This window comes from Prionailurus viverrinus, chromosome E1, assembly GCF_022837055.1.
Source record: "Prionailurus viverrinus isolate Anna chromosome E1, UM_Priviv_1.0, whole genome shotgun sequence".
Lineage (NCBI taxonomy): Eukaryota > Metazoa > Chordata > Mammalia > Carnivora > Felidae > Prionailurus > Prionailurus viverrinus.
In genome coordinates this window covers 40,333,447-40,356,985 of record NC_062574.1, presented here as the reverse complement: position 1 = coordinate 40,356,985, position 23,539 = coordinate 40,333,447, and the positions used below count along the sequence as shown (strand labels likewise).

At 42.2% G+C, this 23,539-nt stretch overlaps 1 protein-coding gene across 1 annotated transcript; it reads right to left on the bottom strand.

Moving 5' to 3' along the window:
- Positions 1-11,391: 11,391 nt before the first annotated feature.
- On the bottom strand, positions 11,392-23,023 carry APOH (apolipoprotein H). The gene is made up of 8 exons (XM_047833592.1): positions 22,960-23,023; positions 22,389-22,565; positions 20,546-20,642; positions 19,398-19,474; positions 17,114-17,302; positions 14,951-15,130; positions 13,107-13,304; positions 11,392-11,469 (listed from the first exon to the last, which is right to left on the bottom strand). Exons 1-8 carry the CDS (start codon positions 23,021-23,023, stop codon positions 11,414-11,416), a joined length of 1,038 nt encoding a protein of 345 aa, XP_047689548.1. The 3' UTR covers positions 11,392-11,413.
- Positions 23,024-23,539: the final 516 nt, after the last annotated feature.

Sequence of the window (23,539 nt, the reverse complement as noted above, 5' to 3'; positions counted from 1 at the left end):
AGTGGTAAGAAAGAACATTGAAGGAAAGCACTGTGCTGGCCATGCAATGGTTTCCAGCTCTCCTCCTCTTGTTGTAGTAGAGTGATTCCTAATCTTCAGAGGTAAGGAACTTCCTCTGAAACTCTTTAAAAGGTATAACCCTCCCCCCTTACTTCTCCACCATCAAACGCCTACATGCCCCAAAATGTGCATACAAATCAAAGGGTTTCCAAATTTTCTGAAGTCCATCCATAGTGCCTAGGTTAGGAACTCCTGCTGTGTGGATTTTTTTTTTTCAATGTTTTTATTTATTTTTGAGACAGAGAGACACAGAGCATGAGCAGGGGAGGGGCAGAGGGAGAGGGAGACACAGAATCCGAAGCAGGCTCCAGGCTCCGAGCTGTCAGCACAGAGTCCGACACAGGGCTCGAACTCACGAGCCATGAGATCATGACCTGAGCTGAAGTCGGATGCTTAGCCGACTGAGCCACCCAGGAGCCCCTGTGTGGATTTTATTTTTTAATGTTTATTTATTTTTGAGAGAGAGAGAGCACCCAAGAGGGGGAGGGCAGAGAGAGAGAGGGAGGGACACAGAATCCAAAGGAGGCTCCAGGCACAGAGCCCGACGTGGGGCTCAAACCCATGAACCAAGAGTTCATGACCTGAGCCGAAGTCTGACGCTTAACTGACTGAGCTACCCAGGTGCCGCCTGCTGTGTGGATTTTATACCCATTTAAACACTGAGAACAGAAGCCATCACCAGCATTTGTGAACATGCTTCTGAAGGTACCACACTCCGTACAGACAACATTGCCCCTAGCACTGGGTTCTAGCAACCTCAAGACAGGCATCAGTAAAAAGTAGCAGCAGCAAGGAGGCCTTCATCGAGCATCAGAGACCAGGAGTGAGAATAACAGCATCCTCACAGCTCCTCACACTTGGAAAAAAATTAATGACACACAGCATACAGTAGTTGAGTAAGATACAGAGCACACCCTGTATGCTGGGTGACCCTGAGGACCTCCGTTAATATTTGGGAAGAAATAGCTAGAATGAGAGTCAATTCAGGGACTTCAAGGGTAAAGCCAGATAAATACTCTTTTGTGACTGTTATAGTATAGCCCCAAGCTTATGTGGCCTGAAAAATACAGTTTTATGTAAACCTTTTATGGCCAAACACCTACACCAACCAATTAATAGGACTTCTGTGTCTGGTTATCTTATAAAACATAATGTTTTTTCAGCTCAAAATATATTTATTGAATGCTACTAGGTGTCATTGAACATCTGGCATATATCCTCAGGGAATGTTTCCTTTTTTTTTTTTTTTTTTTTATTTTGAGAGAGAGAGAGGGAGAGAGAGAATCCCAAGCAGGTTCCACACTGTCAGCGGAGGATAGAGGGCTCAAACTCACGAACCACAAGATCATGACCTGAGCCAAAATCAAGAGTGGGATGCTTAACTGACCAAGCCACCCGGGCACCCCAGCTGTACCAGGAATGTTCTGACACTGTTTTTTGCTTCAGCTTAAGTGTCACTTACTCAGAAGGGCTTTCATTGATTTTTTTTTTTTATGTTTATTTATTTTTGAGAAAGAGAGGGAGCGTGAACAGGGGAGGTGTGGGGGGGCGGACAAAGTATCTGAAGCAGGCTCTGTGCTGACAGCAGAGAGCCCGATGCAGGGCTCAAAGTCAAGAGCCATGACATCAGGACCTGAGCTGAAGTCGGACGCTCAACCTACTGAGCCACCCAGGCGCCCCAGGCCTTCATTGATTCTTAAACCACCCTTACTCTCTTTCAGGGTCCCCTGTTCCTTTTCTTCACTGCATCTACCAAAATTTATGATCAAATATTAATGAATATCAACAATCTTTTTCAAATGCTGGTGGCTCCATAAGGACAGGAAACATATGTGTTGGGTTCACCGTTGTAGACCCAGCCCCCTGCAGAGGACCTTCCACTTAGAGTCAATAAATCTTATTGATTCAAAGAATGAAGGCAGATTGGTCTTCTGTGCTTTTCTCTGCACCTGTGGCAGAATATAGCCACTCCTTAACTTCCTAGTTTACAGAGCTCCCATTCAGGAGTCCCGGAAGTCTAACTTTTCTGAATCCAAATATCTTCCCAGGAGAGTGCACCTGATTCCTCTGGTTGAATCACATGAGCACGCTTCATCAGATTGGGTATGGTCAGGAGATTGGGCATCCCACTGTATAAACATGACTTTATTAGCTCATCTTTGTGCTCGAGGACAGGGATTGGCATTTCTTTCTCAGAGAAGGGGATGGATGGGGTCCCACAAATGGTCCCAACTACAAAAAAGCTTCAGGAGTTGTGAGGACAAAAATGAGTTTCTGTCCTCTAGAAGTTTCAAATAGAGTAGGAGGTAGTAAGACAAACATCAAGTAACCACATTTGGAGTCAGATTTAAAAGGTATATAAATACGTTATGGGACTAGAGGGAAGATAAAGCAAACACTATGAAGTGATAAAGTCAGGGTATGAAAATATATACTCAACCTTGTTTTACCTTTGGCTTTAAAAAGGCTTGGAAATTGAAACATTATTTCCATTGAAAATATTGTTTTAGGGGCGCCTGGGTGGCTCAGTCGGTTGAGCGTCCGACTTCAGCCAGGTCACAATCTCGCGGTCCGGGAGTTCGAGCCCCGCGTCGGGCTCTGGGCTGATGGCTCGGAGCCTGGAGCCTGTTTCCGATTCTGTGTCTCCCTCTCTCTCTGCCCCTCCCCCGTTCATGCTCTGTCTCTCTCTGTCCCAAAAATAAATAAACGTTGAAAAAAAATTTTTTTTAAAGGCTTTGAAATTGAAACATTATTTCCATTGAAAATATTGTTTTAGGGGCGCCTGGGTGGCTCAGTCGGTTGAGCGTCCGACTTCGGTTCAGGTCACGATCTCACGGTTCGTGAGTTCGAGCCCCACGTCAGGCTCTGGGCTGATGGCTCGGAGCCTGGAGCCTGCTTCCAATTCTGTGTCTCCCTCTCTCTCTGCCTCTCCCCCATTCATGCTCTGTCTCTCTCTGTCTCAAAAATAAATAAACATTTAAAAAATATATTGTTTTAAAGAAAAATATTGTTTCCTATCAGCTACAAATGACTTAAATGAAATGAGTTTGTTTCAAAAACAAGTAACATTTTGCCTCAATTTTAAAAAATCGAATGGTAACATAGCTGATATTGTAGTGTAAACATGAGAGTAAAAACATGACTGTAAAATATAAATTGTTTTTCTTTCTTGTGTGAGAAGTTGATGACGCTATGCTTCTCATGTTGAAAGGAATCTGTTTATTTTCCAAATCTAAAATTGAGAGATTAGTCTAGAGAATACTGAACAATGTGAATTCAATTCTTGCTTACATAAACACATGGGGAACTGTGACCTTTTGCTAATTAGAAAGATAATAATTATCCACACATAATTTGAACTAAGCCTGCGTTTTGTTGTATTAAATCTGATGAACTCTATATTTTAAACTCCTGATCTATAAAACTGTAGTAACTATAACACAGACCTGGAGATTACCTCCATTTTATTTAAGCCACTGTCATCTGAGTTTTCCGTTTTATAAAGTTAGATATAAGTCTAATTACAGTAACTTACTTCTCTTAACTTTAAGTTATGTACATAAAAAATTTACATATTTCCTCAAGGCATTCTTTTGATACCTTGATGGCCCTAAAGATCAATACCAAAAGTATAAGTCTGTGCTAATAACTACTAAAAGTGAGTTGCAAAATATTATTATTCCATTTTACATACCTGCCAGACACACAAAGAAAGGAAAACAACTTGTAAGAATCTGAATCAAAAGTGGACAGGGACTCTCTAGGTGAAGCAAATAAAGATATTTTAAGTTCTGTCTATTTTATTTTCCAAATATCCTCAAGCCTCTCCAAAGATAGCACCATTTTGGAGAAATTGACCCAGACACGAAATTTTGAAATGTAATCTTTCTCCTGTAAAACTTTTTCGAGTCAGGGCTTCAACAACTTCAGTGCGAACGTACCCAGTAAATTGAAGGACTGTGAATAATAAACATATAAAAAATAAAGTACAATACAAAAGAACAAATGGTGGTGATTTTGGATCACTGTGGTGGCTTATCTGGCAGTTATTCCCACTTACTATCAAGACTAATCAAGAGTTAAATACAGAGAACAAACTGAGGGTTGACGGGAGTGGGGGAAGTGGGTGATGGGCATTAAGGAAGGCGCTTGTTGGGATGGGCACTGGGTATCATATGTGAGAGATGAATCACTGCATTCTATTCCAGAAGCCAAGGCTACACTGCACGTTAACTAATTTGAGAATTAAAATTTTTTAAAGAGAACAATCAAGAGTTAACCGTAAAGGGAAATGGAACTTTTCTTCCTAGACTGAGGTTTTTGAATTGTGTTTTTTTGTTCAGATTATAAAGTTTTTAAATTTTTTTTTAATTTTAATTAATTTTGAGAGAGAGAGAGACAGAGCGTGAGAGGTGGAGGGGCAGAGAGAGAGGGAGACACAGAATCCAAAGCAGGCTCCAGGCTCCGAGCTGTCAGCACAGAGCCCGACACGGGGCTCCAACTCACAAATCTGCGAGATCGTGACTTGAGCCGAAGTTGGACGCTTGCAAATGCTTAACTGACTGAGCCACCCAGGCACCCCCAGATTACAAAGTTTTCATGCTACTATATGGAAATTGGAAATCACTGAAAGGTTTAAAGAGGAAAATTAAAAAAATTACGTGTAATCTCACCATTAAAGAGTAACCACTGTTAATAATTACATGTATTTTCTCAAATCATATGTGTGTGTATACATGTGTGTATAATGATTTTGCTATTTATTGCTGCATCATCTGCGTGCAACATAATTTGCTTAATTATTCTCCTGTGATTGGATATGTAAGTTATTAGCAATTTTTGGCTCTTGAAAATAATATTACTGTAAATGTCGTTTAATATGTACATTATGGTTGAAGTTTCGGCTATCTCCATAAAAGATATCCCTCTGGGCATAAAAATTAAGGCTTTTGACTGGTACTGTCATATTGCTCTCTAGAAGTGTTTTTGCAAACTTGCAATCCCATCCAATGGTCCCTGAGAGTGGCTGTTTCACATTAAAAATGTTTATGTATATGTATATATATATATATGCTAACTGTATATATATATATTTATATATATGCTAACTGTATACATATAAATATATATATATATATATATATACACAGTGCCTCTTTAATTTGCATTTTCCACTATTCGAAACATTGAAAGATTTAAATATCTCTATTCGTGTTTTCCTTTTATTCTTGTGCAAAGAACCACTTTAGCCCTTTGTCCATTTTTCTGGAACTTGACACGATGTACGTAACTTCCATATTCTGACTTATTGTTTCAAACCTAGCAATGGCTCTGTAGACCTCACTTCCGCGTGGGCTGATATTCTAACTAATCGCATTTCAGTTGACCCACCATTTTGCATTATCAAGATACTCTGTATTAGTGGAACTAAATAAATGAATGACTCTTCAGCTATCCAAATGGAAAACAATCTATAAATACCAAAAATGATTCCTATTATGTAAACACTTTAGAAGTTATCAAAATAATCCCGCGGGCAGTAAATTCCTTAAATTGGATAGGAAATGATTCAGAACTTCCTATTGACAGGTCACAAAAGTATATCTTGGAACACAAAAATAAATGCGGTATAAAGAGAGCTGAAACAGAATCCTGAGGCATATTCTCTCTTCTTTCACTACTAAAAAGGAAAAAAAAAAAAAGTTACTACCTTTGACACAGTGATACTGTGTTCCCTCCTGATGCCAGAACTAAGCTGTGCTCATCATTCTATCCCTACCGGTGTGGCTTACTCTATCCTGCCCTCCTGGGGAATCCGTACTGGGGCTCCCAACAGGGATGAACCGGCTTTTCTCCCCTTCCGTATTATGCACACTGCCCTAGACTGTTCCACCTGCTAGGGCACTTGGTAGCCTCACCTGCCCAGAAATCTCTCCACTAACGGTTCAGCACGCCTCCCTGGGCTGTGCAATTCTAACTTTAGACTGCAAGCCTTTCCGCAAAGCCCCTGGGAAAATTCAAAGCTTAACTAGCAGCATAAGAATGGCAGAAACACGGGGCACCTGGGTGGCTCAGTCAGTTGCATGTTCGACTCTTGATTTCGGCTCAGGTCATGATCTCGTGGTCATGAGTTCGAGCCTGTGTTAGGCTCTGCACTGACAGTGAGGAGCCTGCTCAGGATTCTCTCTGTCTCCCTCTCTCTCTCTCTGCCCCTCCTGCTCTCTCTCTCTCTCTCGATAAATAAATATTTTAAAAAATGGTAGAAACGATATAGTTCTGAAGTTTGGATAACTGGTTATGTCACTTACTAGCTCTGTGGCCCAGGTAAAGCAAGTTAGGTAACATCCCTGAGCTTCAGTTTCCTTCCCTTCCCTATGGCACCACTGGGAAGATACAACTATGAAAGGTGAGGTATGTGGAAAATTTTGCCCCGTGCTTGCTTGCCGCAAGGAAACTCGCCTGTCTTTTCATTCCCAGCCTTTTTGCAAGCACTTTTAAAAGTAGTAGATGCCACTGGGAGGCAGCATTTGCACACAAAGAACGAGTTCTCTCGCACGCCCACACCTTCATGTCCACACATACGTTGCACATGCATACACACCCTCACACACGCATTCACGTGAACCCATGCATCGCACATTCACACGCAGATTCGTGTACGCACATCGCACACGCACACACGCGCTCACATGCCCTCAAACAACACACCCGCACGTGAACGCACACACACTACCGCTTGAGGGATAAACTTGCTCACACACATGCACACCAACCACACGACACTCCTTCACACACACACATTCACGTAAACACAGGCATCACACATTCACACACACACTTGGCCTACATTCCAGGCTGTTTTCTTTTCTCTCTTTCTTTTATCTTTTTACTCTTTCCCTTAGGGATTAATATGGGGAAATGATCCTCCGGGTAGATGGGAAATTTCACCGGCGAATATTTATTCTGGAGTTTGGGGCCTCAGAAACGAGACCCTATAATGTTGAGAGATTGATCAGTGTCTTAGAAACGAGAGAAATCATTCTCAAATACTATAAACCTCTTGCAGATATTATCGGACAGCGTGGAGGAAGAGTTAAACCAGGGACACCTTTGCTTTTAGAAGCCTAACCTGCCATAATCCACGAGAAGAAAGCCAGTCATTGGGAAGCCCATCTAGGGACCTCCATGTCTTGAAATAAGGCCTCGTTGGCCATGTGCAGCTTAGAGCATCGACTGGGTCTGCAGTCGCTAGTTAATTACTGTCACGTACATGGGACGACAAATTCAGCCATGCCAGAATGTAGGATGCCAACCAGCTCCTTAGCCATAATTTCACCTTTTCTCCACCTGGCTGCCTGTGGGGGGAGGAGGGAAGTACTTCCTGGACTGTCAGCAGGGGAGATCACTGCACGCTGGCTAAAGAGGGCATAGCTGAATTTTGATAACAGGCAACCTGTTGACCTAAGAAGAAAACCATCTGGGAAAGAGAACCTACTAATGTCGCTAAATGGACCACAGACTCACTAAATAGGGTCCTGCAATGGGGCAGTTTCTATGGATGGGACCCTCTAATCCAAATTGCCTCCTCAGGTTGCCAAAATAGCAGATTTTTCTTTCTATGAAAATATCGTTAAGTTAGAGGACTCGATGCTATGGCCTAAGCTTCAAAGCCTGCTCTGATTAATTTTTCAGGAAACCAAGCTTATCTAGCAGCCTGAAATGCCTCCCAATGAGCAAAATGGTACAAAAGGCCATCCTCAACAGACCTACTAGATTCTAGGAGGTTCTTTGTGGAGCAGGCTCACCTTCCTCAGGCGGTGGGAAGCAAAGACTTACTGTAGGTTTCAAATTGGAGGGGCGCCTGGTGGCTCAGTCACTTAAGCAGCTGACTTCAGCTCAGGTCATGATCTCATGGTTCGTGGGTTCGAACCGCGCGTCGGGCTCTGGACTTACTGTAGGTTTCAAATTGGAGGGGCGCCTGGTGGCTCAGTGACTTAAGCAGCTGACTTCAGCTCAGGTCATGATCTCATGGTTCGTGGGTTCGAACCGCGCGTCGGGCTCTGGACTTACTGTAGGTTTCAAATTGGAGGGGCGCCTGGTGGCTCAGTCACTTAAGCAGCTGACTTCAGCTCAGGTCATGATCTCATGGTTCGTGGGTTCGAACCGCGCGTCGGGCTCTGTGCTGACAGCTCAGAGCCTGGAGCCTGCCTTGGATACTGTGTTTCCCTTGCTCTCTGCCCCTCCCCTGCTCGCACTCTGTCTCTCTCTGTCTCAAAAATAAACATTTAAAAAAAAATTGGTTTTTAATTGGAGTGTTAGGCTCGGGAACTTTGGGCATTGTGAACACTGGGTGTTAACAAATAATAGACGCGAAACTACAGTAATCAAGAGAGTGTGGTATTGGCAAAACAATAGACAAATCAAGGGAACAGAATAGAGTGCCCAGAAATAGACCACTGTAAATACATTCCACTGCTCTTTGATAAAGAAGCAAAGGCAATTCAATGGAACAGGGATAGTCATTTTCAATAAATGGTACCGGAATAAATGGGCACCCACATGCAAAAAGATTAATCTAGACACAGATCTTATCCATCACTAAAGTTAACTTAAAATAGCTCTTAGACATAAATGTAAAATGAAAAACTATGAAACTCCGAGAAGATAACACAGGAGCAAATCTAGATGATCTTGGGTATAGTAACTCTTTTTTTAGGTCCAATGTCAAAGACACAATCCATGAAAAAAATCATTGATAGGCTGGACTTCATTAAATTCTGCTCAGCATGGGGCACCTGGGTGGCTCAGTCAGTTAAGCGTCCAACTTTTGATTTCGGCTCGGGTCATGATCTCATGGTTCATGGGTTCAAGCCCCACGTTGGGCTCCACACTGGCAAAGGCAAAGCCTGCTTGGGATTCTCTCTCTCTCTCTCCCTCTGAGCCACACAGGCACCCCTGTGTGGTTTATTTTCATGTTGTTTGTGTCCTTTCAACATCCAGATGTCCCAAATCTTCTTGAAAGCAGGTATTGCTTCAATGAAATAATATTGAAAAGCTTACACCAATTGGTAGATGGCTGTTGCCCAAAAGTTCTGAGTACCAACCATGAGGCCACCAGCTCTTCCCATAAAACCTCCCATCCTGCTTTAACACGGTTTAACAACTGAAGGGGAGTGCCTGGTATATGATACATCAGGGGGCCTCGAGTCCCAACTCCCCATCCCAGCCCCCAGTACAGGACCACCACCCATTCTAAGTGGCCACATATCCTACTGATCATACCCTTGAAATAGGTCATGGGAAATAAATACTTAAGTAAAGAATCCTCCATTGGGTGTGTTCCTTCATTGGGTATAAGCTGGACTATAGGACTTCAAAAATTGTGGATTATGTCTTTGCTGATCCCAGTAGGTTAATGACCTTGTGAAAGAACAGGAAAGCTTAATTTTGAGTTTTTATTAAAAGGCTCTCAGAGATTGAGCAAAAGGTCTTAGAGCTCAGTTCTACATTACAAAGGTCCCCAGTAACCAACCACCAGATGCCAAAGAAAATCATTACTGACTATCACTGCTTCCTAGCTCTGTTCAAGTGAGCTGAGGGAAAGTCAGCAATTTAAATTTTTTTCTATGTATTTTTAAATTTTGAAATAATAAAATTAATTGGAAAAGTATTTTCAACCAAGGGGAGGATAATAAAATACATATATATTCTTGGGGCACCTAGGTGGCTCAGTCGGTTAAGCATCCAAGTTCAACTCAGGTCATGATCTTGCAGTTTGTGAGTTCGAGCCCGCGTCGGGCTCTGTGCTGACAGCTCGGAGCCTGGAGCCTGCTTCGGATTCTGTGTCTCCCTCTCTCTCTGCCCCTCCCCTGCTCATGCTCTGTCTCTCTCTGTCTCAAAAATAAATACAACGTTAAAAAAATTAATATATATATATATATATATATATATATATATATATATATATATACTTTCCTTTTCTGGAGCAAACCTTGCGATCATGTCTAGGGCAGGAGGAGATGTTCTAGAACTTTTACTGCTGTCTTGCCATTCCTAGACCTGTGAGGTGGAATGAGGGAGAGGCCCATTTGAAAATTAGTATGTAGCAAGTTAAAGAAGACAGTCGGTCTAAAACTTTGTGCTAAGCGAGGAAGTCCAGAGTGGATGGCTCTTTTGTTCAGCAAAATCCTAAAATAGGACTTTTTGGTTTATGAAGGGAGGTACAACAGTCTCAGACCCAACCCCTAATATCCAGAGAGAGAGGGAGGCATAAATAATAAATACAGAAGGAAAGGATTGAGGAAGAAAAAGCAAAATTGTTTTTTAAGGCTAAGTAATGGGATTGTGGAGATTTTGAATGACCACCTTGGAGGGAAGGAAAGAAGGAAGAACAGAGAAACCTCTTGTAGATGAAATCTGCCCCACCCCCCACACCCCCACAGGGAAGCAGATCAAATCCTGATGAAGAAGCATCAGTTAGGAAATAGCTACTGGGAGATAGATTTCAAGAGTAGTGAGGGGTAATATTTGTGGAGCTGGCAAAGAGAAACAACTTTTTTCAGGACTTTTCTAAACTGGGAATAAAGAGACCCTGGGGCAGTAGCTAGAAGAAGATGTCAGTCAACAGGAAGGATTTTTGTAATGGGTCATATCACTGTGCATTTATATACTAATAGAAATGGTCCAACAGAATGGAAAAAAAATTAAAATGTAATATTGCTCAGGGCAGGGGCAAAGTCCTTCAGTGGGAGAAGGAACATGAGGTCCAGTGAATAAGGTTTGCCCTTAGATGGGAACTCAAGAGTTTATCCATGGCAACAAGATGGAGGGCAAGGAACCTGGTACAGATCCTGGCTAAGTTGACAGATTTGGTCATGGGAAGATTTTTTTCTAAGGTCTTCTATTTTCTTGGTGACATAGGAGCAAGAATATCAGGAGAGAGAGGGGAGAGAAGTTGGTTTGAGGAGGGTTTGGAAGAGATGTAGCCATGTTGGAGAGGAAGGGAGTGAACAAACTAGAAAAATGCGCTAAGACCGCCAGGCAGAGCCGAGGGCTCATGTGACGGTTCTCTGGAGCATTCTATGAAAAATACTGCAGTTGCCTTAGGTGAAAGCATTTGAGAGTACAGTGAGGGAGAGGGGAATGGAGTTTCTGGATAATCGGGTACACGTTCCCTTTCTTAGCCGTGTTCCGCGTATTTGTGTTTTTGACCCAGCTAACGTAAGTGAAGTCAGCCACCATGCCGCAGTGACAGAGGCAATAAGTTCAGTCACTTTATTTTCCCACTTCCGTTATGTTCCTTGGACAAACACCGATACAAGCGTGGCATTTCATTTTGACTCTGTAAACCCGTTTAGCACGGCTTCACATCGGATGCATCGGTTTTCCAGAAAGCCAGAGAGCTATGTTCTGTTTGGGAAGGAAAAGACAAAGATTCTAAGAGGAACAATCATTTCTTAAATTTGGCAAGTAGCTCAGCCAAATCAAATACGTTGCACAAACGTGTGGAAAAAAGTTAATTATATGAATAAAGCCATTTATGTTTTTGTGAATAAAACCATTTATGTTAAAGGTTGAAGTGATGGCAGAAAACATCACGGAGATGATAAGGCACGCATATCCAAGAGAGAAAATAGAAGGTTCTGTGTAACTCTGACAGTCAAGATTAAAAGAAAAAAAAACAACATTGTATCAGCCTTTTATTTATTCTCCCATGCACTGACAGCACGGCATCTGTCTGAACACTGTAAGAGACAATAGCCCCAAGAAATACATCAACAAAGCTCTGTTTGGTGTTTTGTTGTTGTTTTTTTTTTTTTTTTTTAATTATCCTCTTGTAATATTTTGTGTACTGATTTGCACTAGGCTTAATGTCCTTTGTTAATTTCAGTATTTCACATCTCACCAGGGCTCGGCTATATTTCGAAAAACAACAATTTATCCAGTGCATTTATGACTATTTGTGATTAGAATAACTGTCACTGTTGGAGAGCTTACTCCACGGCATGGATATCTCTGATAATCAAACCTCCGAAGTGGATTTGGTTTACTAGTTATCCTTCCCTTCTCCGTCTGTAGCTGGTCACTTCTCAAACCCCTCTCTTCTCTAACTTCCCTGCCCAATATAGGGCTGTCAACATTCTTGGAGCACTTCTAAATTTGGAGCCGATAATAGCTTCAGCCTCTGGCCTCTTCCTTCACAGTGACAGAGATATTTAAACGCTAACCCTGAAAACTGTAAAGGTTGGCCGTTCTAAAACCTGCTCATTATACACTTCTTTATCTCACACAAAGATAATCTCATCTTCCTTAAAATATTTTTGCTCTAATGAATACTTTGCTCTACTGGATACTTTTCAAACTCGGGGAATTGCTGACGAAAGGGGGGAAAAAAATGTTAGAAGATCTGTATACCAATTACCATTACCATGAGTTTCTTTGTAACTGGGGTGGGTTCTCTGTAATCGGGGAACAAGAGGTGGTAAATATTGTTAGTGTTCAATATTTCATTCAATGTTATTACTGTTATGATTCTAGCTTAATCTGGAATTATACAAGATTGCATAATTCACCTCAACATTCATTGACTAAAACTGCGACCCTGGATTGTAAGGGAAAGAATTGGAAAGGAGAATGTTAACGCAAGTGGAGGAAAGGATCGTTTTATTGCTTCGTCCTGCTCTTTCCTCCTGCCCGTACTCTCTTTTTAAAAATCCAGTGGTAGGGGCGCCTGGGTGGCGCAGTCGGTTAAGCGTCCGACTTCAGCCAGGTCATGATCTCGCGGTCTGTGAGTTCGAGCCCCGCATCCGAGCTGATGGCTCAGAGCCTGGAGCCTGTTTCCGATTCTGTGTCTCCCTCTCTCTCTGCCCCTCCCCCGTTCATGCTCTGCCTCTCTCTGTCCCAAAAATAAATAAACGTTGAAAAAAAAAATTTAAAAATCCAGTGGCCAAACTGACATGGCTTCTTATAACCATTATGTAATACAAGTACTTATTATGGTGAGGGTCAAGTGGAATCCCAGCTAAAAGTACCAGTGTAAGACTTACCCTTGAAGCATTTGGGGATTTCAATGGTACCATCTATACACTGAGCATCCTCTGTATAGCTACATTTCTTTTCCTTATTTTTGCAGAAGAAAGAAACTTTTTCACCATGTAGCATTCCATCCTTAAACTTCTCTTGAAGCTTTACTCTCTCTCCTTGGTAGAGCACAGTAGCTTTTTTAACAGATAATTTACAAGAAGCTGAAAGAGAGAATATCTGTAATCAAGACTTAGGAGTTCAGTTAGTCCTTCTGGGAACAATGCAGCATTTGAACCAATAGATTAGTGCAACGGAGACAAGTTGCTCAAGACAAGAAGATTCCAAGAATGTTCCTAGTGAGTGTGTCAGTGTCATTGCTGGTAGCAGTTGTTTGTTAACAGAACCGTTAATTACGGCTTCCAAGATGGCCTTTGCTCCCCCCCGCAGCAGCCACGTAAGAAGGTCAACACAGACGCATTAGATTTTAGCTCCAGTGAAAAAGGACTTCCACCAGATACTGCCATTTCATATAAACCTCCACTGTCCCACTTAGATCCCATTCATTGAGGCAGTGCCACCATCCATCAGCCACTGGGAGAGTTGGCTGATAACAGCTCACAGATGCTCCTTTCTCTGAAAAATTGCCCTCAGCCTTAAGGGAGCCACCTCTCCTGGGAGCAAATCAGTCCCCACACCGAGGGAACAGCCTTTAGCCAATGATGACTGATAAGAGGAATACAGAAAGCAGGTCCCGATGCTTTTTGGTGGGATCAACTCTGGGGTAGAATTCATGGTCCAGCAGCTCCCAAGAGCATGCAACTGAAACTAGACTCCAGCTGAGACCACATGTTTGTTCAAAACGTCGTCTCTGGATCCGCAGCAGCAGCACTTGGGAACTTGGTAAAAATGCAAATTCTCAGGTGCTATCCCATATCTACTGAATCAGAAACTCTGTGTTTAAACAAGCCCCCCGGTGATTCTGGGGCACAGTGAAGTTTGAGAAGCAGTGCCCTACTCTATTCCACCAGCCTCACTCTCTCCTGAGACACTCACTGAATAAATCATCTCCACTTGAATCCCTGTCTCAGGCTCTGCTTCGAGGGGACTCCAACCTAAGACACTAATTATACATCATTTTTCCTGCTGTGCCTAACTTCCTTTTCTGCTCAAGCTGCCCAGCCCCGCAGCAACCTGCGCAGAAATATAGTGCCGGGTTGTCCTTTGCATACGCGTGACACAGGATCAAGGACAGACACCTAGTTCAAAAGGAACCAGCGTTTCCAGGAAAAGACGCCCGTTAGTGATAAGTCTTTGGTTGAGACGTCCGCCAGAGTCAGCCAGGTTTGAGGTGACTAAGCAGGGACACATGGAGATGAGAGAGACCACAGGGCCACTGAGATATGGAAAGAGTAGCAATGGGGCCTGATTTTCAGTTCCAATCCTCAGGAGGACCAGTTGTATTCCATTTCCTCACCTTCAATGTCCACGTGATTGCCTGTTGCTCATTTATGGTAAACCCTCATTTCCTTGAACTAGCTTTTAATGTGTGGTTGGTTTTTGCAACGACGAGCAGAATCTGCACTCGAACAAAGCAGAAAAGGACGCGCGCAGGAAACCCATACAATCCTCCACCATGGGATCAGTGCTTGCAAAGGATCTGTTTATCTCCCACAGTCTCATCTCAAACAAGCTTGCTAAGCACGAAGCTCCCCCGTGCCCATTGTGAGTCCTAAAGTCCTTCACATACCAATAACCGTGAAGGAAGTCTGAGCAACAAGTAGAAAATGATTGGAACAAAAAAATGGCAAGTGAGGGCAATCGACTGGATAAATTCAAGATGTGTGAAGACCACACCCGTATCTCATACCTTTACAACTTGGCTGAGCGGACCAGTTTCCAGATTTGTTACATTCTACTTCTTGTGGGCCATCCAAGACATATGTATCATGGCAACCATAGGTGGCTTTATCCTTGTAATAAAGCGTTTGTTTTGCAGGGTAGTTCACAAACCCATTGTCTGGTCTTGATGGGAATGGGCATTTTACTTCTAAAAAGTGTATTCAATAAAACATATTAGTATGATAAATAGTAGACTGTCGGTTATGAAATAGTTACATTCCAGTCTCCATTACCCCCATTGAGTCACTGGGTGCTCCTGTAGCTGCAATAGAATTTCTATGTGCTTAATTCTGTCCCTCTTATCTTAAGCTCACAAGCCCCTAGATATTAAAAAAAAGAAGCAACAATGCTTTGAAAGTAAATCAGTGAGCTACCAAGTTCTTTGGGATCTTATACAATCACAGGGTATTATTTATTCCATACTTCGTCTCCATGCAGTCTAAGAGGGTGGGTTTGAAAAAAGAAAAAAAAAAAAGAGTCCGTCTCTTTTAATCAACAAACCATGAAATTAAAACACAAAGACTCCCTCCACGCACACTAGCACACCATTATTGGATTTCAAATGTTAAATCTAATTCTTATGAATGTCTTCAGTCTATACGAGAAGCCAGCATGAAATGTGAAGAAAAAACATGGTGCTGCTTCCTGGCACTTGAATCCTTGGGTCTATAATAATACTTCAAACAAACAAACAAAAACAGCCCAAGGAAGAAAAGAAAAGCCCTTGTCTACAGAAGAACGCAAGCTAATTAAAAATAGAAGAAAAGATGGAAAGTGCCGGTTTACGACCCCCAATGTCGTAATTGACTAAGTCGAGGATTATCAAAGAATCTTAACAAAACCATTTAACTTGAATCTAATCAACCAGATTCAGATTATGGAACATCCTACAAGGCAACTAGCCCGTACTCTTGAAAAATGTCTAGGAAAGACAACTAAAAAGGCAAGTGATCATTCTTAACCGAAGGAGACTAAACCGCACGTGTGATTCTTGACGAGACCCCACGTAAAACAAAACACATGGATAAAAAACACTTCCAGGTCAGTTGGGGGAAATTTGCATATGACATAAATGTTGTTGTTTATATTATTATAATAGCCCAAGTTATTATTGGTAATAACGGAACACACGGTAAATGTCTTGTCAACAGTGACAATGTTCTTGTTCTCAGGACATTCGTGCCGAAGTATTATGGGTAAGTATTTATGTCAAGATGTGTCACTTTATTTTCAGATGGTTCAGGAAGAAAAAGCATCTGTCTATGGAAAGAGAGAGGGAGACAGAGAAAGTCACAACATGCTGACAGTTGATACATCTAGGTGAAAGGTTGAAGAAGAAAAAAAGAACCTAGTGCTTAGGACTCAGGAGAATTAAATGAGGTGATACATGTACAACATGAGACCAGTATGTGGCCCAGGATTTAAGTCCCACAAAAGGTGCTAGGTATTAGTAGTAGTAGTTCCCCATGATAAAAAGCACTTATGTTTTGAATCATTCGAGAGATATCTATAATATCTACCAAGAAAGTAGCAGTCCTTAGTATAATTCCTGGTGGGCATGATAAACTCTACAATTTGTTTACTTGGTTTGCAGTCGACAAATTCAAAGATAGCAATGATAGGTCAATTTAAAAGGGGAAGAATTTTGACAATTTTTTAAATCGAATATTCTCGAGATTCTTAAATTTAGGGACACCATAAAAGCTCGTAGCGATCTGACTACAGCCCAGTTTTTCACCTTCGTCTCCCAGGACTCCCCACTATAACGCTGGCTTCTCTTGACCAACCTCACCATGATATTCAGCTGTCCGTGCACACACCCTGTTGTTTCACACCTCCCTGACTTTCCACATCCTGTAGCCCTGTGGCATGCCTTCCGCTCATTCTCCACGTCTCTGGGAAGCTCTCCCAGGTGGCCTCAGACAGGTCATTGCATTATATATAACTCTTCTGGGGTGAGAAGCCAGGTTTCATTCATCTGGTCTCCCCAACACCTATCCGCATGGTGGATGCCAATAAACATTTCTTGGAAAAGGCCGCCGGAAACACTCAACGATCATGGAATTTTCCAAACTTTTCAAAAATGGGATTCTACACTGTCATGCTAATTTTGTCTTGTCATTGCACCTACCTCTGCATTCTGGTAATGTAGTCCAATTTCCGTGTGCTGTGCAGGTAACTGTATCATTTCCAAACATGGCATAGTGTGGCAAGCATTCAAAGACGGCCTTGTTTCCATAGATGGAGTTGTTTCCAGCCAATGGCTGATAAACACTAAGTGTTGCAAACTTAGGTATGGCTGGTGGAGGGCAGGTTACAGCTGGAAAAAGAAGGAACAATCACTTTTATGAAAATAGCTGAGTCGTTTAAAGATACTCTTTCCAGAATGGAAAAAAAGAAAAAACAAAGATTAACTTGAGAAAATGCAAAATTTGATCAAATGCTAGGGTAAAAATAACCAATTGTAGAAGTCAAAAAGGAAAATATGATCTGAAAATCAGATGTCTGTATCAGTCAAAAAACTAAAAAAAAAAAAAAATGAAGTCAATCCAAGTCTTGTCAATATTGTCTGTGACAGTAACACAATGCATATGTTTCCATAAGTCTTCGATCCAAATGCTGCCTTGGAAGATGTTTCTGGAAGTCAGAATTGGTAGAGGACCATCCTGCATTAATTGCTGATGATGGCACTCAGTACAAAGTCATTTGTGACTTCGACGTCCCACTGCTAGTTCATGTTTCTTTGTTCCTACTGAATATGTCCTGCTTTTGCCCTCTGTATGTATGGAGCTCACATAAGTGGCTTTATGTGGAGACACAGGGGCTGTCATCCTGACCTGACTAAGATGGGGTTTCAATAAGTCCAGGGAGAGTTATACTAACGTAAGGAAGTTAGTGCAGACGGGGATGTGATTTCATTTGGATTATCTAGCTCCCTGCTGCTCAAAGTGTGATCCGTAAACCAGCAGCATGGGCTTTGCCTGGAAACTTCTTAGAACTCCAGAAGCTCAGACCTGACCCCAGACCCATGAATCGGAATCTGCATTTTAACAAGATGTCCAGGTGATTCACATGTACAATAAAGTGTGAGAAGCACTTATTTAGATTAGGCTGCAGCGAAAGTAGGCTTCGTGTTTGCAACCAAGAAGAAAAAGTGACTTTACATAATCAATATAAATCTGCTTATGAGGGAAACTATAAGAACCGTGGTGATTCTGGGGCACCTGGGTGGCTCGGTTGGTTAAGCATTCGATTTCTGTGCAGGTCATGATCTCACAGTTCACAAGTTTGAGCCTCGCGTCGGGCTCTGTGCTGACAGCTCGGAGCCTGGAGCCTCCTTTGGATTCTGTGTCTCCCTCTCTCTCTACCCCTCTCCTGCTCACGTTCTGTCTGTCTGTCTGTCTGTCTCTCTCTCTGTCTCAAAAATAAAGACATTTAAAAAAATTAAAAAAAAAAAAGAACCATGGTGATTCTTACCAATGAGTAAAATACTCTACTTAATTTATCCTTAAAAAACACTTTTTTTTTGGTAGTTCACATTTCCTTAAACTATCATTTATTTGAAATTGCTTTACTTTTTCACTGGCTTTTGCTAGGACAGACCTCTCTGGAATGTTCAAGAACCATAACCGTTATTGGAATGCGTGGGCCTCCTGGGCAAAGATGGGACTCCTATGAATCATGAGTTAGGGAACATCAGAGCATCCCTCCCTATGTAAGCAATGCCCAGAGCCGACACTGGTTGCACGGGTGAATGTCCCCGGAACAAACCAGCAGTGTTTTTTGAAGGAATCCCACTCTGCTCCTATGATCCAAGGCCCTTTGATGGAGTCTAAGCTCCCTGCTAAGGTTGCTTCCATCTCTCCCTCATCGCTAGACACGCTTGCTAAGGGCAGACCGAAGTCTCCATTAGCCATGTAGCCTCAGTGCTGAGAACCGGCTATGGCACATATGAGGTCCCCACTACATGGTTATAGAATACATAAATGGGTGAATGAATACATGAGTGAATGAAGTTCCAGACTGGGAGGAAGATGCTTGATCTCACTGTTTCCAGTTCTTGTAGTCAAATGGTGGCAGTCCCTGATTGACCAATGCCACACAAATCCAAGCTCTTGCCAAACCACCGCGATAGTGACAGAATGAGTAAACCCAGGTATCCCTGCCTCTACCAGGTGGGGGATACAAATGTGTTCACGACTAGAACGCCCCCCTGTTGTCAGTCCAAAGGGGTTATTACATCCTCTGAGATAAGAGGATTATCCAGATGAACCCTCCCCAGAAGGATGAGCGGCCATCGAATGGAGCCAGGATGGAAGGATTTCCAGGGCTTGGAAGGTACAGTGCTAAAACCAGCAAAGTCCCAGGCACACCAGCTAATCGCTCTCCCCATAACGGGGGACCCACAGACTCACGAGCACAGACAGGAAGGTCAACACTCCATCTTCCCTCCTCAGTGCATTTAGCAGAACTAGCTCCGCTCAGATAAAACCTGCAAAAAGAACATGTAATCCATCAAGCAGTAAAATGATCCATCGATGGCACCTCAGATGTCTTCTCCGCTGAGCACTGCCTCAGATTAATGCTGCTGACGGCTTCCCCATTTTGTAATGCAGTTTCCCTGAGGAGCTCAGCACTCACTGGAGGTTCATCAAATCTCCCACCTCAGGGCTGCAGGGGACTCACTGAGGAATGAGAGTGCTCCGTAGGTGTGCATGTAGAAACCAAACCCCCAGAAGTGAATCAAACTGAGCTATGGCTACTATTCATTTTCCAAAACTATTCACTCCACAGACACAAATGGGTAAAAACAACGCAGTACATTTCCACTGAAAATATAGCATTGTCTCCTCAAAGCCAATCGTTTCAAGGTCCTTTTTCATCAGGCCCAGTTAATTGGTGTTCAGATGAAAGGAGTCCATTTCTCTTTCACACATAGTATTTCTTAATTTCCAATCCCAAACAAGAACCCTAAGTAAAACTTTGCTGTAATGTGCAAACAACATGCAATTAACAACGTCACTGTCTTTGCTCAAACACCACTGTCTTTGCTCATAAGGCAAATGAGCTCTACGACCGACCGTATGTGCTTTCTTGCCGGGGATCCTGTACTTATCATGTGAGGATTGACAGAACTATGTTCTACATCATCATGCTCCCAACCTTCTCCAAAGAACCTTCTGGAGACTCCCAAGTCAGTCAACCAAATCAGGCTCATAACTAAAGCCCAAGTCCAAATCCTAAACTATTTAAATCTTCATGCCAAGATTTGTCTCAGAGATTATAAAGAATTATCATCCAGTTTTAATCGTTCCAATGTACCTCCTCAGATGAGTAATTAATCAGGAGAAGGAAAGTTTGATACACTAGTGACTTCATATCTTACTAGCTGTTATATTCTCCACCCCTTACCCCATCCCAACACCACTGCGGTATAGTTAAAAGCAGGACTAAAATCGATTTGTTTTCAGCAAGTCCAGGCTGAAGGCTACAAATTAAATATGCCTTGATATTTAGCTTAAGGGCACAGAAATGTTCTTCCACATCTGTTAGAAGTCTTTACCCGGTGTTGCAAGAAAAACTGATGCTGTTGGGATATTCAAAAGTTGTGTAGCGTACAGCTCCATTTTCTAAGATTCCAGCGAAAGGACATACTCTGGCTGTAAATTGAAGATAGAAAAGTACATTTTAATTTATAGAATTTTTCATTAAAATAAAACCATATACACTCATTCCTGTTCTTTGATCCAATAACTCTGCTGATAACTATTCTAAGAAAATTACGCAAAATTAGTTAAACGATAACTAATGCCCCAAAGGGGCTCATTGCACCTCAAATAACAAAAATTGGACAGGCTAAACGTTTACCATCCGGTGACTGATTTGACTAATTGTGAGAAATCAACAGTTGAACTCTTATGCAGCCAGCAAAATATGAATTACAAAGACCATGATAGTCAGTGTTCATGCTATGCTGACGAAAACAGAAAAATGCAAAATGGCACCTACTCACTGCAGTGATGCAAAACTATAGGTGGAAAGTAACTTGAAAAAAAATAAAATTGTTACTATTTTAGAGTTATGGCTGATTTAAATAAAACATTTCCCCTATAATGTTATAACTGTTTTCCATTAAAAATAACATTTAGTCCTTTTTCAGTCAAAAAGCATAGTAAAATTGGGGCACCTGGGTGGCTCAGTTAGTTAAACGTCCGACTCTAGATTGTGGCTCAGGTCATGATCTCACGGTTTATGAGATCGAGCCCCATGTCAGCCTTGTGCTGACAGCATGGAGCCTGCTTGGAATTCTCTCTCTCCCTCTCTCTCTGTCCCTCCTCTGCTCATGCTCTCTCTCTCTCTCTCTCTCTCTCTCTCTCTCTCTCTCAAAATAAATAACCATTTAAAAAATGTTCTTAAAATTTTAAAAAGCATATGAAAATCACTTGTATGAAATTAATGATTTTTCACAAAGGTCGTGTTCCTACGACCAAATAACCAGAGCTCAGATAGGTCCATATAGTTATTTTTACTGCTTAATTTCTACATAAAATTGCCAGAAATTCTATTGGGTCAATTGCTCAATATTTGACTGTAAAAAGTAATGCTGGCGTAAACCACAGAACCATGTTCTGAGAAATAAAGAAACGCAGCCATCCTCCATCAGGCAGTAGCAATAAGTTTATACTTAAATGTTTATATTATATTTATATAAAATATTACAATTTATTATAAATTATGGTTATAGAATCATATTCTATTTATATAATTATATTTACTATAAAGTATGATATGAATATATTAAATCTGCCTTCATTTTGAGGCAAAGTCCAAAAATCTGATGATTCCTCATGTTTTTGCTTTTTCATGAGTCCCTTTGGCATCTGTCTAAATTTCAGGGTATCTGCACTTTTTTATCACTTCTGCAGTGTTTCCCTCTCTTTTATCCTAGCACGTCTCTCTTTTTTTTTTTTTTAAGTTTATTTATTTCGAGAGAGAGTGTGTGTGTGTGCGAGCAGGGGAGAGGCAGAGACTACGGGAGAGAGAGAATCCCAAGCAGGCTCTGCACCCTCAGCACGGAGCCTGACATGGGGCTTGAACCCATGACCTGAGCCAAAGTCGGACGCTCAACCAACTGAGCCATCCGAGCACCCCCGGCAGGTCTCTTTTTTACATCTCTTCTAGTTCTGGGCTATGCTCACCTCCTCCTCTCTAAATAGCACCCATCGCCCTTGGTTTCCCCTCCAGTGGACATACTCCCCGAGCCCTCTTGTTTCTTCACAGCCCTCCACTCCTCGGCTCTGCTGGCTCACCGTGCCCTGAGCATGACGAGGTAGGTTAGCCCCACAAATGTCCAGAATCCCAATGGGGGGGGGGGGGGGAGCATGTGAGAGAAGGCACTGACTTACGTATACACTTCAAAGTGTTGATGGGCCAAATTCCCGTGAGAGGACACGTAAACCTCCTCATCCCACCCCGGGACACGTAGCCCGGCTGGCAAGAGTAGACTATCTGCTCCCCTGGGTCATAGGATGCTTTTAGTGGAACGACTATGGCAAACGGTAAATCATCTGGTTTGGGACAGGCTGAAATAGAGTACAAAGCAGTTAGTTAAGAAATCTACATTTGCATTTTTAAGCTCAGCTAGCCCATAAATGAAAAAACTACTTAATGCCGTCAATAATAACTCTGCCAAGTTCTGTACCAAATACTCCGTATAGGCAATATCTCATCTCATCTCCTCAACAGCCCTTTGAAGGGTACTCTCATTATCCCCATTTTATAGGTCAATACTTTGAGACTTCAATTGCCTGAATATCTCAGGGAGGAGCTTTAAGTGTGGCAATATCGAAGAATCCGTATCAATCCAGTCTCCCCGGCATCCACCCGAAAGAGAATTTAAATTAACATCACCGATCCCTGTCACGAACTAGGGGGTTGGATATATTAATTATATTTGCAAAAGCAAAGAGTACTTACTCCGGCCTGCAGTGGCGACATGGCAGAGAAAACTCGAGAACAAGACGAGCACCACAGAAATCATTGTGGATGACTCACACAGGCACCACCAAAGTGGCTTCCTCCACTAAAAAGAGGGCTGCAAATAGAAAAGTGCTTAAATATTAACCTTTTTTCTGTGTACTTTTATCTCTGTAAATAGAAGGTAAAATACCACAATTCGAAAGGAACTCTGAGACCTACATTCTTTAATCATTTACCTCCATTTCTGTGAGTCTGTTGTGAAATCTTTGGCAAACGATTTCTGTCTTTGTCACGTTGATTTTAATGGCCCAACACGGTGTGTTATTGCCTCCGATAGAATCCTGGTGATTCCCACATGGTCCAGCCTCTAATCCAACCTTCTCATCGTCCATCCTTCATCTTGTGCACTTGGGTGGCGCACCAGAAGACTGGAACACCTGCTTCCCCGACAACCCTGACATAGAAACGTAGGACCATCTCTGGTTTTGGTCTCCACACCTCTAAAGTGATATTTCAGTTTCCAGATGTGTGATTCTTAGGAACATCCTCATGGAGGCATCTAGAACTATATAACGCC

What these genes read in the sequence shown, in the direction of transcription:
- APOH (XM_047833592.1), bottom strand. Translation starts at nt 23,023, where the DNA reads ATGATTTCTGTGGTGCTCGTCTTGTTCTCGAGTTTTCTCTGCCATGTC. An exon ending in TGTCGCCACTGCAGGCCGGA is followed by an intron (nt 22,566 to 22,959) that starts GTAAGTACTCTT and finishes ACTCTATTTCAG; the next exon opens with CCTGTCCCAAACCAGATGAT. An exon ending in TACATTACCAGAATGCAGAG is followed by an intron (nt 15,131 to 17,113) that starts GTAGGTGCAATG and finishes TACACTTTTTAG; the next exon opens with AAGTAAAATGCCCATTCCCA.